Source organism: Leucoraja erinacea, chromosome 5 (genome assembly GCF_028641065.1).
Source record: "Leucoraja erinacea ecotype New England chromosome 5, Leri_hhj_1, whole genome shotgun sequence".
In the NCBI taxonomy this organism is placed as follows: Eukaryota; Metazoa; Chordata; class Chondrichthyes; order Rajiformes; family Rajidae; genus Leucoraja; species Leucoraja erinaceus.
Genome location: NC_073381.1, coordinates 59,576,363 through 59,593,514, shown reverse-complemented (window position 1 = coordinate 59,593,514; position 17,152 = coordinate 59,576,363). Strand labels below are relative to the sequence as shown.

Sequence of the window (17,152 nt, the reverse complement as noted above, 5' to 3'; positions counted from 1 at the left end):
ACATACTGCACCATGGCACCAGGGTGGCAACACACCATCTTGGAGTTGTGCCCCTAATTAATGGATCTCTTATTGTTATAGCATTGTCTGACTTCAGTCTGCCCCGCTGTGCCTCAGAGCCAGGCTTAGTGCCACAGACCTAACTTCTGCTGCTGCTCTCTGCTGATCCCTCAATAGCATTTAATACTTGTTCATGGTGGCCATGGTGGATTCTTGCACTCTGTATACTCCCTTTGCTTGTGATCATCGATATATTTTCTGCCTGTACATTCGGTATAACCACCTCACTATAACTCCTCTGTAGGACACTCTCACTCTCCCAGGTGATCCTGATAATCCTGAATCCTAATATGGATTATTTATCAACATCACAGACAGTTAGAATTCAAATAAAAGTATAATGTTTCAGGAAGATGCAGAAAAGAAGAAAGAGCTCCTCTTGGAATAATATCTATCTAAAACGCGTGTGCGTGTGTGTGTGTGTGTGTGTGTGTGTGTGCGTGTGTGTGTGTGTGTGTGTGTGTGTGTGTGTGTGTGTGTGTGTGTGTGTGTGTGTGTGTGTGTGTGTGTGTGTGTGTGTGTGTGTGTGTGTGTGTGTGTGTGTGTGTGTGTGTGTGTGTGAGTGAATATCTGGTTAATTCCAATTTTCTTCCAAACGCTAGGCCACAGCCTTCCCATTTTCACACATTCTACTCACATTTTTCCCGTTGAGGCGATAAACATCTTCCCGTCGCATTCCCACCTACATTTCCGAAGTTTTTAATCGTTTAAAGTATTAAAACCAGCCCGAAAACTCACCCTTTTCGGGAAAAAAAAGCCCGACGGTCGTCACAATGCACTCGCAAGGCAAGATAGGACACTCCGGGAGGGAAGGACACTCCATTGGTCATGGTCCGGCGCCCGAGTGATGTCATAATGCACTCGTAATGCAGGACGGGACACTCCGGGAGGGAGGGGCACTCCAGCGCTCACGCCGCCCGGTGCCCTGCGGCCTCCCGATGCCTGGTGGGGAGGCTGCTGCCGCAGGCTGAGACAGGCGACTCGGCATGGGCTGGAGCCCGGGGCTTGGGATGGGGCCGTGACCAGGGCCAAGAAAGAAACCGCCGGTGGAACCAAGGACGAGCCTGGGTCCAGGATCAATGACGGTGAAGTTGGGACCTGCACTGGAGCCCAGGCGGCAGCCGAGCTGACAGCTGGAGGCTGCAGCTGGAACCAAGGATGAGCCTGGGCCTGGACTGCAGTCCAGGTGGCGGCTGAGCTGACGGCTGGAGGCTGCCGCTGGAACCAAGGACAAGCCTGGGTCCACAGCCAGGGCGGGTTGAGTACGAGAACCAGGCCGAGTTCCAGGCCCTGGCGCTGCTCTACGACCTGGGTAGGTCCTGGGGCAGGGAATGGGGGTGAGGGGAGGAGGATGAGGGAAATGAGGAGGAGATGGGCTAGGGTCTCTACCCCCTCCCGCTCTGCCCCTCTCCACCCCTCCCCCTACCTTCCCTCTCTACTCTCCCATCCCTTCTTCTCTCTATACCCCCCTCCCCCTCTCCATCTCTACCCCCTCCCTCTCTACCCGCCCTCCCTCCCTCTCTACCCCCTGCCCTTCCTCTCTACCCCCCCCACCCCCCCCCCCCCCCCCCCCCCCTCTCTACTACCTTCACTCTCTACTCCCCCTCCCTCTCTAGGGAGTGGTGACCATTGGGACCTATGGGTGAGTGGTGGAATATTGCGTTCGGGGACCAGCCCTCCTCTGTGAAGCCACGCCCCCTCCCCACACCCTCGCATTGGGGGACGGGACCCAACGGGTCCCACTTGGTCTAGTATGCTGTAACATATACAGATAAAGATATTAGTTAACACAGGACTCACCCTAGCAGGTTATTTGGCTCTTCTGGTATATTTTCAGCCCACCCACATTAGTCAGCCCACCCACTCTCATTGTTAAGGATATCTACAAATACTGGCAATTTGGTACACAAAGTTCTTATTAGTTCTTATACTTTTGTATAAGCCACTGTATTTAGGAGAGAGTTTAAGAATGAACATACCGTATAATTATATCCCTGATAAAATGAATTACAACCCTCTCATCGGCCGACAGAATAAAAAAAAGACCAGTTGTATTTGTCTTCAGTCAGGGTACTGAAGCTTATGAAAATACCAAAAACTGTTTCAAAGGAGTGTAGTTTATTTGTACAGGTACTTTGTATTTAACTGCTACTTTATCATTAAACATATGTATGATTCCATAGAAGTAAGAAAAAAATAATTTTGCAAATTTCAAGTTGTATTTAGAAATAGTATACCAATACTTTTTCATTAGGATCATCACATACCTGATTCAAGAGATCTTCTACCTTTTTCTGACAGCCTTCCTTCTCTGCGTTGATTTCCTGGTCCTTTTGATGTGAGAGATGAGCCAGTGCAGACCTCTTCTCATCAGCATACTGTCTTTCTAACTTTGTGCATAAGTTTTCATATTGCTCCCTAAGATAAATATATAACTTCAATAATATAAAATACAAAAGGACTGATAAGTTTTGGATATAGAAAAATAAGTATTTAAGAGTAGAAAAAAATGAATAGTTTTAATCCATAAAATGTAGCCATTCATTAAAATAAGTGGCAGTTACAAAAAGTACCTGGTTTTTACCCCCACCCTCTGCCCCAACCTGAATAACATTTGTTGAAAATCATTGATTTAGGATACTAATTACAATAAGTTATAAAACCTAACAGATTGTTAAAACTTGTGAAAAGTCATTTACCAATTACAAAGTCTTTGCAAATGATTAATAAGGTAAACAACGCTATAGTTCATTTCCTAGCCAGCGTACATTTCTGCAAACCAAATGCTCCAGTCCACCACCGACTTTATATCTTTTGAATTTGTATGTTTTAAATTTAAACAGGGACAGTGCATATTGGTAAACATTTACATGTAAATATGCAAGATTACAGCCAATAGCTAATTTCCATCTTTAGTCCCTTTGGCAGCAAAATGAAACAAATATAGAAGACACACAACCAACTCAATTCACACAGACATCCAACACAGTGAGTCTCCTCCTCACTGTGATGGAAGGCAAAGTCTTGTCTCTCCCCTGCTCTCAATCCTGTGCCGATGTTAAAGCCCCCGGCTGGCGATGGTAAGTCCCCCCCGCGGCCGCTAAGGCCGTGCCAGCGATTGTCTTAATGTAGGAGCCCTGAACGGGCGATGGCAAGTCCCGCGGCCGTTAAAGCCGCGCCGGGCGATGTAATGCCCCACTCCGGGTCTTGATGTTGGAGCCCTCAGCAGGCGATGGCAAGTCCCGCGGCCTTTAAAGCCGCGCCGGGCGATGTCAGGCCCCGCTCCGGGTCGTTTTCATCCCCGCAATTCAGGCGGGAGAAGCTGCCGCCGCGGGAGCTCGGAAAAGCGGTCTCCCTCCAGGGACCCGCAAACTCCCGATGTCACCGTCCACAGGCCTGCAGCTGGAGCCTCCAAAGCCCCGAAGTCTGGTCGCAGCCGCGCACCATCACAGCTCTCCACGCTCCGAGGCTGGCCAGTCCCACGATGATAAGTCCGCAGACTCTACGACTGGAGCCCCTAGGTCATTCCAACTGGAGGCCGTTCCACGGTGTTAGGGCCCAACGACAACGGATACCCGACAGGGAAAAGGTCGGGTTTCCCGTGCAGGGAAGAGATTTAAAAGTTTCCCCCACCCACATATACACAGTTAAAAACAATATAAAAACAATATGGGACAAACATTTAAAAATGGACAGACGAGCTGCAGGGGCTGCGCCATTACAGCGCCACCATGTTTCCAATACAAGTATCACCTTAATATCCTTGCCTTCAATTCCTCCATGACTTTGGTAAAATCCATCTTTACAATACGTTGTGAGTCACAAGATGGAAGATAAGATTTATTAAGCAAGGTAATTATAAGAAAGGATGTTTTGTCCTTGATGCTGACCAAGCATCACTATCAACAGAATTGTGTGTATTTCTAATGGAAGTGGTAGCCGGGATTTGGTGCCCAGTTCTATTTGTTCTGGGAAAAGTCACAGTGAACCACCATGTGGAACTGCTCAGCCAGTTAGTTATAGTTAGTAATCCAAGAGCACCATCAGGAGGGGAGTTTAGGGTTTAGATTCAGTGAAGATGATGAGGGAAAGATTACATATTTTTAAGTTGGAGTAGTGTGTAAATGGATGAGCACCGTGTGCCTGTGCGTTTATAGGTTTCAAGGTCAGTTTATTGTTACAGTGGTGCAGAGGGAGAGTTGCTGCCTTACAGCAAAATGCAGCAGGGTTCGATCCCGACTATGGGTGCTGTCTGTATGGAGTTTGTATGTTCTCCCCATGATCTGCGTGGGTTTCCTCCGAGATATTCGGTTTCCTCCACACTCCAAAGACGTAGAGGTTTGTAGGTTAATTGGCTTGATAAATGTTAAAAAAAAATGTCCAGTATAAAATTATCCAACGCTGAGTGATGCTCAACCTAGAGCTTTTCAGCATACTACATCCAGATCCAGACATGTACCAATTAAGGTACAGTGAAATTTGAGTTACCATACATATAACCATATCACAATTACAGCACGGAAACAAGCCATTTTGGCCCTTCTAGTCCGTGCCGAACACTTATTCTCCCCCATACAGCCATACTAAGTGCAAAGCAACAAGACGCACAACCACATAAAAGTTAACTTAACATCCATCGCAGTGGATTCCACATTCCTCACTGTGATGGAATAAAGTTTAATCTTCTTCCTCTTTGATCTCCCGCAGTCAGGGCCGTCAAACCATCCACAGTCGGGGCGATCAAAGCCTCTGCAGCCGACAATCAAAGCTCCCGTCGGGGTGATCGAAACTCCCATGACAGGGAGGTTGAAACTCTCTCCAGGGCATGGAGCTCCCAAGTCGGCCTCTTCTTACCAGAGACTACGGGCTTCATGAAGTTAAAGTCCACAGGCCCCGCGGTTGGAGCTTCAATCCCCGGCAAAAGGATCGCAAGCTCCGCGATGTTAAAGTCCCACAGACTCCCGCGGCTTGGAGCGCCCGTCAGTCACCAGGAAAGGCTGCCAACTCCACAATGTTAGGCCGTAGTGTGGACGGAGATACGATACAGAAAAATATTGCATCTCCATCGAGGTAAGGGATTGAAAAAAGCATTCCCCAACCCCCCACATAAAACAAAACAAGGAACACTAAAACATAATTTTTAACATATACTAAAAATAACAAAAAAGAATGGACAGACTGTTACATCAAGTTGTAAGAAATCACAGTCTTGGAGAGCAGGATGCTCCTCAAACTGCGGAGCGTCCTTGATAATACAGCTCACCTCCTCCATGACACACTGGTCAACCTGAGGAGTACCTGAGGAGCAACAGACTAGTTCCACCAAGCTGCAGGACAGAACGCCACAGGAGATCCTTATTCCATTTGGCTATCAAACTTTACAACTCCTCCCCCTTCTGTCATGGGGTAGACTGACCCCCCACCTCCTCAATCTTTACAAATTCCCAAAGCCTTACCACTCATCACTTTATTTTCATGTTTCATGGATTTTGTGTTTTTTATGACTGTTGGCAAATTAATTTCCCTTCTGGGATAAATAAAGTTCTATCGTATCGTATCATAGTTGTTGCTGTTGAAACCATACTGCTATAGTGCATTTTTGGACAGTACAAGTGCAACCATCGTGCACTATTCATTGGCAGCTGTAGTAAATTGCTAGGTGGGTGGACAAGGATTCAACCAAGCTGTCTTACTTTGTATTATGCTAAGCTTCTTGAGTGTTGTTGGAGCTACACTCATCCAACTTCACACCCCAGATTTGAGTCATAAAGATGGTGGAAAGGATCTGGAAAGTCCAGAAGTGAAACATTTTTCATGATAACATTCAGCTTAAAGGTTTAACTGTTTTTCTTTCCCGAGAAGCTGCCAACCTACTGAGCTTTTACAACATTTTCTTGTTTTATTCTATATCTCAGAAGCCATCTCTCAATGATAGTAGACATTGATGAAGACATTCACCATCACCTTCAGAATGCTAAAAATGCTTTTGGTCATCTGAAAACCAGTGCTTGAAGATCAAAACAAACCTTGCCCAAAACTCCTGGTGTAGATGGTAGCAGTAAAGCACATTGAAAATTTGTTTTGTCCATTTGTGGCAATCCCTGGCATGTGACTACTGCAAATAGAGGCGAAGCATTCACAAGGCACAAATAATCTTTAGACAATTATTTGGAAGCACACAGAAGCCAAGTGTAAAATGTAGGAGTGCCAATGTTCATCTACTCATCTGCCATGACCACCAAGCATCTCTTGTTCCACCTGTGGCTATATGCAGACCCACATTGGCATTATTGGTCACTTTAGAGTCTGTACTGCAGAAGAAACAAGCTATTCTTAATCCTGAGGGATTGCTGAAGAAGACCAAGCTTCATTGCTCACTACCATTCGCAACTGTTTGCAATAAATCTTTCATCTGATTCATGGATTGTGAATATTCTCTCTGTTGATTACAACTGAAAAGGAATAATTGGAAAGTGTACATGAAAATATCTGTTTTATTCATGAAATAGCTTACATATATGAATAAATGAACAGCATTTCTATTTGGTATTGCATGGGAAGCTCATGCCTAAAAATTATTATATATTGAAACAAAAAACAGAGATGATCTTTTCTTGCAATGAATTTATCATCTGTGGTTTTCTAGATTCCTTTACTCATATTGGAATCTTTTTTTCTCTCTTCGATTTTCTTTCAACATTGAGACTTTGAGGGCTTGTTTTATACTACAGTTGTAGAGTCATAGAATCACATATTAAGGAAAAAGGCTCTTCGGCCCAACTTATCTATGCTTCATCTAAATTAATCCCATTTACCCGTATTTGGTCCCTATCCCTTGAAAACTAATATATCCATGTACCTGTCCAAATTCCTTTTTACTATTATTATTGTGCTTGCCTCAACTACTTCTTCTAGCAGCTCATTCCAAATACCCAACAATTAATTTAGCATTCAGTTATATAGGTCTTTCTGGATCGCAAATGATATTTCCTTCCAGAACAGCCTACCATGCGGAACCATATCAATTGCCATGCTGAAGACAACATATACTATCTCCTTTATCTGTGCACCCGCAATGAATGAAAACGATTCTTCATGTTATCACAGATATACTTTCTCCATTTTAAGTGAAGATGAACCAGGAATTCCCACAAGTCAGTAAGGATGTTTCCCTTTTTCGAAAAAGGCTTGAAAATATGTTTTCATTTTTCTTTGGCCCATTAGCAGAGCAGAAGTCTCAATATTCTGGAAATTTTAAATATAGCAAACAGCAAACCAAGCAGCATCTAATGAGAGAGAAAAAAGGCAGCAATTCACTGGTAGTTCTTCAAGGTTAGTTAATTGCATTCAGTGCTCATTATGCAATCTTTTTCACAAAAAAACAAATGCAAATTGGGTGACAACTTCGTAGGATGCCAAAATTAAAATTGCAGAGATGAGCTTTCAATTGCTTGTCACTTTAATCATCATTCCACCGACACTCTGATCTTCTTGTCTTGGTCTTTTACAGTATTCCAACAATGCCCAAGACAAGTTCAAAGAGCTGTATTGTATCTTTCAACTGGCAACTTTACAGCCCTCGGGATTTAACACAGATTCAGACTACAGACCATTTGTATCAGAACTGGCTACTGCAGGCTGATGTGTAAGAAGGAACTGCAGATGCTGGTTTAAACTGAAGATAGACACAAAAAGCTGGAGTAAATCAGCAGGTCAGGCAGTATCTCTGGAGCGAAGGAATGGGTGACGTTTCGGGTTGAAACCCTTCTTCAGACTGATAGAAACATAGAAACATAGAAATTAGGTGCAGGAGTAGGCCATTCGGCCCTTCGAGCCTGCACCGCCATTCAATATGATCATGGCTGATCATCCAACTCAGTATCCCGTAACTGCCTTCTCTCCATACCCCCTGATCCCCTTAGCCACAAGGGCCACATCTAACTCCCTCTTAAATATAGCCAATGAACTGGCCTCAACTACCCTCTGTGGCAGAGAGTTCCAGAGATTCACCACTCTCTGCGTGAAAAAAGTTCTTCTCATCTCGGTTTTAAAGGATTTCCCCTTTATCCTTAAGCTGTGACCCCTTGTCCTGGACTTCCCTAACATCGGGAACAATCTTCCTGCATCTAGCCTGTCCAACCCCTTAAGAATTTTGTAAGTTTCTATAAGATCCCCTCTCAATCTTCTAAATTCTAGAGAGTATAAACCAAGTCTATCCAGTCTTTCTTCATAAGACAGTCCTGACATCCCAGGAATCAGTCTGGTGAACCGTCTCTGCACACCCTCTATGGCAATAATGTCCTTCCTCAGATTTGGAGACCAAAACTGTACGCAATACACCAGGTGTGGTCTCACCAAGACCCTGTACAACTGCAGTAGAACCTCTCTGCTCCTATACTCAAATCCTTTTGCAATGAAAGCTAACATACCATTCGCTTTCTTTACTGCCTGCTGCACCTGCATGCCTACCTTCAATGACTGGTGTACCATGACACCCAGGTCTCGCTGCATCTCCCCCTTTCCCAATCGGCCACCATTTAGATAATAGTCTGCTTTCCTGTTTTTGCCACCAAAATGGATAACCTGATATTGTTGTATCAGAGATGGCCAGTTCTGATGCAACAATATCAGTCTGCAATGTATATTTTATTCCTCTTCTGACCAGTTGAGTATTTCCAGCAGTTGCTGTTTTTATTTTGCATTTTCCAGGATCTACAGTGTATTGGTTTTCCAAATGCATCTCACAGCTTGAAAATTGTTTGTTCTTCTGTTTTCTCTCCACCGTTTCATTCATCTCATTCCTCCACAGGTCACCTGTGATTAACAAGCCTTCTCCCAACCTGCACCGCCGCCACTGTCATTCAGTCTCTCTTGGCCACCATCGCAGAGATTCACTTCATTCTTTTCACCCTCTTCCATTGTCTGACACTTAAAAATGCTTGATATCTAACTTTTCTTATGATTAAATATTAACAATCTCAAACGAGTTCTACACACGGTTTGAGGTTAAAAACAGCACCCAGACACGTGCACTACTGCCATCTCCCAGTGACCAGTCGCTCAGGCTGTCTGCAGCCGGAGTTAAAAAGGCCTTTGCCAGCGTCAATCCACGCAAAGCTGCAGGGCCGGACAACATTCCTGGATGCGTTCTAAGAGACTGTGCCGAGCAACTGAAAGATGTCTTCAGAGATTTTTAACATCTCACTCAGCCAGGCAGTAGTGCCCAACTGTCTTAAGAGTGCCACCACCGTCCCTGTCCCGAAGAAACCAAACCCAGCCTGCCATAATGACTTTCGACCAGTGGCCCTAACACCCATTGTAATGAAGTGTTTTGAGCGACTAGTTATGCAGCACATCAAAAATAGTCTACCTGCCGACCTAGACCCACTGCAGTTCGCCTACAGAGCCAACCGATCCACAGAGGACGCAGTCTCAACAACACTGAACCTCGTATTGTCACATCTCGATCGGAAAAATACCTATGCCAGGATCCTCTTCATAGACTTCAGCTCTGCTTTCAATACAATCATTCCGCAGCAGCTGGTGGAGAAGTTGGAGCTATTGGGGGTTGATGCTGGCACATGCAACTGGGTCCTGAACTTTCTGTCGCAACGGCAGCAGACAGTCAGGGTGGGCAGTAGGACATCAAAAACCATAGCCGTGAGCACTGGCTCACCCCAAGGCTGTGTCCTAAGCCCCCTTCTGTTTAGTCTGCTGACACACGACTGTACTGCCAGACTCAATAACAACTTCATCAACAAGTTCGCTGATGACACAACAGTGGTGGGTCTCATCAGTGACAATGATGAATCGGCGTACAGGATGGAGGTGGAGCTGCTCACAGGTTGGTGCAAATCCCACAACCTCATTCTTAACGTGGGAAAAACTAAGGAGATGGTGGTTGACTTCAGGAGGGCGGGGAAACAACACCATACACCTCTGCACACCGACGGAGCTGATGTGGAAAGGGTCAGCAGCATGAAGTTCCTAGGACTACATCTGTCTGATGACCTGACGTCCACGGCCAACACCACAGCTCTGGTCAAGAGAGCCCAGCAGCGACTTCACCCTCTCCGAAGACTACGTAAAGCAGGCCTCCCCACCACACACCTACGGACTTTTTATAGGGGGACTGTCGAGAGCACATTGACCTACGGCATCACTTCCTGGTTCGGGAGCTGCAAGGCGTACGAACGGCACCAACTAGACAGGATAGTGAAGACCGCCAGCAGGATTATTGGTGCTCCACTCCCCTTCCTGCTGGACATATACAGGAAGAGATGTATCAGCAGAGCCATCTCCATCATCAAAGACCCTTACCACCCATCGCATGACATTTTCTCCATCCTGCCATCTGGGAAGAGGTACAGGAGCATTAGCTGCAAAACCAGCAGGATGCTCCTCAGCTTCTTCCCACAGGCTATAAGACTGCTAAATGGACTTTGCCCCCTGCCAAGTATCGCGCACAAACCCCCACACTGCAGCAGAGCCACTGTTGTGCCGCTGCCGGTCGGAACGCCAGTTGAATGTTTAGTAGAGTGTTAAATTTGTTCATGATACATGTATTTATTTTATTTCTATTTATTTTTCATGCACACTGAATGGACACTGGTTGAGCAACGTTTTTTTGTTGCCTCTGGGTATGCGAATACTCAGGAAATGACAATAAAGATATACAATACAATACAATACAACAACCCAAAACATCAGTCTGAAGAAGGGTCTCGACCCGAAACGTTTCCCATTCCTTCTTTCCAAAGATGCTGCCTGTCCCGATGAGTTACTCCAGCATTACTCTGGTCTAACCCAAAACATTATCTCTGTTTCTCTTTACATATTCGACTTGACCTTGTGAGTCACCATTCCTTGCTCCTTTAATGTTTGAACTGCATTCACTTTAAGATGTACAGATCTTGTGTATGGAACATTTTTCAAGATGGCGTCCTTGAGGCGCACGCCGGTATAGTCCCTGCTTATATGTTACGCCCTTTTGTCCTTCTATCTTAAAAACTCCTCCTGGAAGCGGCCCTACCGGCCTCCACTACCGGCACTACTTCTCTCCAACGTCCGTTCACTCCGGAATAAGATGGACGAACTCCAGCTTTTGATCCACTCAAGTAGAGAGTACAACGAATCTTCTGCAATCTGCTTCATGGAAACCTGGCTGGATCAATCTGTTCCCGACTCAGCAGTAACCCCACCCGACTTTACCATCTACAGAGCCGATAAGTCGGCAGCGCTGTCACTCAAGTCCAAGGGAGGGGGTATCTGCTTCCTTGTCAATCAACGCTGGTGCAATAACATCACAGTACAATCACAACACTGCTCCCCTGATATTGAATTCCTCTGTTTGATCATCAGACCATTCTACCTACCAAGAGAATTCTCATCTGTTGTGTTAATTGGCGTCTACGTTCCACCCGATGCTAATGCTAACACGGCTATGGATATTTTATCACATCACATTTCCTCCATGGAAAGCTCGCATCCGGACTCCATCATTATAGCCTTGGGCGATTTCAACCACAGCTGTCTAACAAAAGAACTCCCTAACTACACTCAGCAAGTTACATGCCCGAGCAGAGAAAACAATACATTGGATCATTGTTACACTAACATCACTGGCGCTTACCGTGCCTTTCCTCGTGCTCCACTGGGCAGATCCGATCATGTAATGCTGCTGCTCATCCCCGCATACAAACAAAAACTGAAATCCATCAAGCCTAAAACAATAACCGTTAAGTCCTGGTCAGAGGATGTCATCGAAACGTTAAGGGGATGTTTTGAATGTACTGACTGGGACCTCTTCCTCGACGTATCCGGCAACAACAACGACGTGTACACTGACGTGGTGACGTCATACGTCCGCTACTGTGAAGAACTGTGCGTCCCCTACAAAACTGTCACAATACCCAGCAATGGTAAACCCTGGTTCAACAAGCACATACAACTTCTTCGCAAAAAGAAAAATGCAGCCTACACCAACGGTAACAAGGATCAGTATAAATCAGCAAAATATGAACTCAGGTCTGCAATTCGGAAAGCAAAATTAGCTTATTCAAACAAATTGGAACAACAACTGAAAACACACAATTCAAGAGAAGTCTGGAAACATCTACAGAAGATGACGGACTACAAAAAACGTCCTGTTCCCATCCCAGCGAGGATCCGGATTTACCGGAAAAACTGAACACTTTTTATGCACGCTTTGATAATGCCACCCCACCATCCATGCCTCCCCCTCCACCTAACTCAGCACCATTCACCATCTCTGAGGAGGTGGTTAGGGCGGCCTTCAAAAATCTTAATAAAAGAAAAGCGGCAGGGCCTGATAACCTCAGCCCCGCTGCTCTCAACCACTGTGCAGCTCAGCTGGCCCCTGTGTTCACCTCCATCTTTAACACCTCCCTCAGCCAATGTAGAGTCCCTCAGTGTTTTAAATCATCCATTATCATCCCTGTGCCCAAGTCCTCCAAGGTGAGCTGCCTGAACGATTATAGACCTGTGGCATTAACATCAGTCGCCATGAAGGCCTTTGAGCACATAGTCCTCACCCATCTGAAAACTCACACTGCCCCCATCATGGACCCTTTCCAATTTGCATATAGTGCCAACCGGTCTGTTGAGGATGCTATCAACTTAGCTCTTCACTATTCCCTACATCATCTGGAATCACCGAACACCTATGCACGCATCCTGTTTATAGATTTTAGCTCGGCCTTTAATACTATACACCCGATTAAACTCTACAATAAAATGTTGGACATGAGCATTCACCCAGCCATGTGCCATTGGATTCTACACTTTCTAACAAACAGACAGCAAAGAGTCAAGGTGGGTGAAAAACTCTCCAGCCCTTTGACTCTCAACATAGGAGCCCCCCAAGGGTGCGTTCTGTCACCCCAGCTCTTCTCACTTTACACCAACAACCTCACATCCCAATGCAGCTCAGTTAAAATTTTTAAATATGCAGACGACACAACAATAATTGGCCTTATCTCAGACAACAAAGAATCACAATACCATCTAACAGTCGATAGCGCAGTCAAATGGTGCGCAGACAACAACCTCCAGCTTAATACTTCAAAAACCTTAGAAATCATCATAGATTTCAGACGCAATCAAAACCACAAACCCCCGGTCCATGTCAACTCTCACCCCATAACCTCCACGAACTCATTTAAGTTTCTAGGCACCTATATCTCCAATAATCTAAAATGGCACATCAATGCAGACCACGTCATCAAGAAAGGTCAACAACGCCTATATTTCCTCAGACAGCTCAAAAAGTTCAGAGTCCATAAACACCTCCTGGTCCGTTTCTATCAATCAATCATTGAAAGCATCATCACCTCCTCAATCACAGTCTGGTACGGTAACACCGATAGTCACTCACTACACAGAATACAACGCATTGTCTCCAAGGCCTCCAGGATCATCAACTCCCCCCTCCCCTCAATCCATTCCATTTATCTCCAACGTACCTCAAAACGGGCAAAAAAGATCATCTCGGACCCCTCCCATCCAGCAAATCACCTTTTTCAGTCTCTCCCTTCAGGGAGGCGCCTCAGGTCACTTGCTACTAAAACCACCCGCTTTAAAAACAGTTTCTTCCCCTCAGCAATAAGAACTCTCAATTCCGTCCAATAATCAGACAATAATATGACTTTTGATGTATACAGTGTCTTGTCTATGGTCTTTGTTTGTTCTTTTGCACTATGTATTGTTGGTGAGATTTGTGATTTGTGATGTGGTATGGATGCACTTTATTACGGTGATCTGTGTTATTAGTGGTATGTAACTAAAGCAGTGTACCATCATGTACCGAACCCAAATACCACCAACCCTGGTTGCGTGGCAAATAAAGATTCTATTCTATTCTATTCTATTCTATTTACTTACCTGCCTTTCAATATCTCTTAACAAATGCAATGGTAACATTACAGCATAATATCACAAGAGTTACTAAATTATATTTAGAAATTTTGAGTAGTGCTTCTTGTAGTGGGGGGGGGGGTCAATGAATGAGACTTGTTCTGGACTCACAACAAGCTCCAATATCCAATGGAAGATTCTGTGAGTGGAATTCTCAATGGGCTGACTATCACTTGTAACTGTGGATGTTGTGTGAAATTATTTTAATGACATGACAAATGGAAAAGGAAATACAATATAGGCCAACATTTCCTACTCTGATAAATCATGAAGCTACACACATTTACTCCTGACTACCCTTAATATTATTACCTGTAAGTCCTACATATCTATCTTTGGGGCAGTGATGATAATTCAGTGTTTAACATATTATAGCACCTAAACAAACTCTTAAAAAGAGCTCAGACTCATTGTTAATGCAAGCATGTGGCCTTTACCTACAAGTCCACGAAATCTGCTTAGGTTTACATTTGCCAATTGTCCCAGTGGCAATTTTCCTACCTCACAACTGTTTTCCATTTTTGTTCCAGTTCTTTCTCCAATTCTTCCAATTTGAACCTCTCTTCTTCTTTAGCCAGAGTTAGTTGGGTCTCATAGTTCTGCCTTTGTTGTTCCATTTCTCCCTATCATATGCAAATAAATTACTCTTAGTGTTGCAATCAACAAGAGCTCAAATACATATATTCTAATGTAATTATTTATTTGAATAAAGAGAATTGAATAAAGTGAAAAAAGAGAATTGTTATTATATGAATTTAGTACAACATTTTTACCTTACTTCATGGGAGAGATCATATCTTCTGTAAACCAAAATCTTCAGTTATTTGAGAAGTAGATATCATGTTTAACACTACCAATTAATCTCTATAGTTAAAATACCTGTTATCAAACAGATACCCCATCACATTCTTCCATCTTCTTTGAAAGCTGACAAACACCATACGGTCTGAGCAGCATATTTAAGTGAATATTCAAAGAGGGATCATTGTGATGTCAGAACGTCATAGCTAATAATGTCATTCACATACAATTAAAAATGCTTCATAAAAAATGGCAACCTAGTGATCACATTCCTTCCAGTTTCTTTAAATTATAAATGTTGCCTTTACTTAACCATTAAAGAAAATTGATTAAGTTAAATAATATTTTTTGAGATCAATGACAACCAATGTCCAGCATGTTACATTATTCTTTCCTGTTAATGATCGATTTCTCTTGTCCCCCAACTACTGAAATCATATTTTATAGGATTTTAAAAAATGTTTGAATGTTTTTAAGTTTTTCAACTAATATGCAAATCCCTATCTTGCTGACTGAGATGTGATGTCACTACTCTGGTAGTACCTCACTGTTGGATTTCAAATTAAGCTCAACGGTTAATTTCTCCAGTAACTAAACTAGAAAATCTACTTATGACTGTTGATTGTAAAAATGACAACTGTACTGTATGGAAGAAAAATGTAAATAAGGTACTTTAATAGATAGATAGATCCTTTATTGGCATTCAGACCTTTCGGTCTGAACGAAATTATGTTGCCTGCAGTCATACACAGAATCAATAATAACAAAACATACAATAAACACAAATTAAACATCCACCACAGTGAGTTCACCAAGCACATCCTCACTGTGATGGAGGCAAAGTCTTAGTCTCCGTCTCTTCCCTCTTTGTTCTCCCTCTGCGCTGAGGCGATCGATCCAGGCCGAAGATGCCGCTCTCCAGTCCAGCGGACCTCCGTGGTGATGTCGCCATCGCTGAAAGCCAGAACGCCGTCTCCACTACTAGATGGCCCGCCACAGCATCAGCTCCGGGCCGCCGCCCCCGCTCCAGGTCCTGCAGTCCCCAGCTCCAGGTCCCGCAGTCTCCGCTCCGGGCCGCTGCCCCAGCTCCGGGTCCCGCAGTCTCCGCTCCAGGCCGCCGCCCCAGCTCCGGGCCGCCGCCCCAGCTCCAGGCCGCCGCCCCAGCTCCGGGCCGCTGCCCCAGCTCCAGGTCCCGCAGTCTCCGCTCCGGGCCGCCGCCCCAGCTCCAGGTCCCGCAGTCTCCGCTCCGGGCCGCCGCCCCAGCTCCGGGTCCCGCAGTCGCCGCTCCAGGTCCCGCAGTCTCCGCTCCGGGCAGCCGCCCCAGCTCCAGGCCGCTGCCCCAGCTCCGGGTCCCGCAGTCTCAGCTCCAAGCCCCGCTGAATCAGCTCCAGGCCGCCGCCGAAAGCCAGAACGCCGCACCAGCAAGTCGGGCCACCGCTGCCTTAGCCCCGAAGACGGCCAGCCTCTCGCTGGTAAGTCCTGGCTGGCTCTGCCTCCGGAGCCTCGGGGTCGGTCGCAGGTTGGAGGCCGCCAGCTCCGCCATTAGGCCTCAGCGCAGACGGAGGCAGAGAAGGGGGATACGACACGAAAAAGTCGCATTCCCCCGAAGGAAGAGACAGAGAACATGTTTCACCCCCTCTAACACAACCCAACAAACTAAAACTTAACCAAAACAAGACAAAAAAAACAACAGAAAAAAGTAAAGACAGACGGACTGCAGGCGGTCCGCAGCTGTTAACAGCGCCGCCACTTCCGGAATATTAGGGTGATAGAATCTTAGAGTGATACAGTGTGGAAACAGGCCCTTCGTCCCAACTTGCCCACATCGGAAAACATGTCCCAGTTACACTAGTCCCACCTGCCCCCTTTTGGTGTGTATCCCTCCAATCCTGTCCTATCTATGTACTGTACCATATAATAACAATTACAGCACGGAAACAGGCCATCTCGACCCTTCCTGCACCTGTCCAACTGTTTCTTAAATGTTGGGATATTCCATGCCTAAACTACCTCCTCAGACAGCTTGTTCCATACACCCATCACCCTTTGTGTGAAAAAGTTACCCATCAGATTCCTATTAAATCTTTTCCCCTTCACCTTAAACCTATGTCCTTTAGTCCTCAATTTACCTACTCTGGGCAAGAGACTCTATGCATCTTCTCTTATGCTTTAATTAGTGAGTTATTTATACAGCTAAAAACACTCAAATTTAACATTCTTAACAATGTATTTCATTTAGAATAACTAGGCACAGTTTTCCCCGTGACCTGCGTGAGTTTTCTTCGAGAACGGTTTCTTCGGTTTCCTCACACACTCCAAAGACCTACAGATATGTAGGTTAATTGGCTTGGTAAAT

At 45.1% G+C, this 17,152-nt stretch overlaps 1 protein-coding gene across 6 annotated transcripts in view; it reads right to left on the bottom strand.

Moving 5' to 3' along the window:
• Positions 1 to 17,152, bottom strand: part of LOC129697305 (protein FAM184A-like) — a 116,207-nt gene that overhangs the window by 37,746 nt on the left and 61,309 nt on the right. For all 6 annotated transcript variants that reach the window (XM_055635739.1, XM_055635742.1, XM_055635740.1 and 3 more), the window contains exons 8-9: positions 14,497 to 14,618; positions 2,328 to 2,478 (exon numbers count right to left, since the gene is read on the bottom strand). In XM_055635739.1, the coding sequence (XP_055491714.1) occupies positions 2,328 to 2,478; positions 14,497 to 14,618 (273 nt within the window). The remainder of the gene's footprint in view (positions 1 to 2,327; positions 2,479 to 14,496; positions 14,619 to 17,152) is intronic.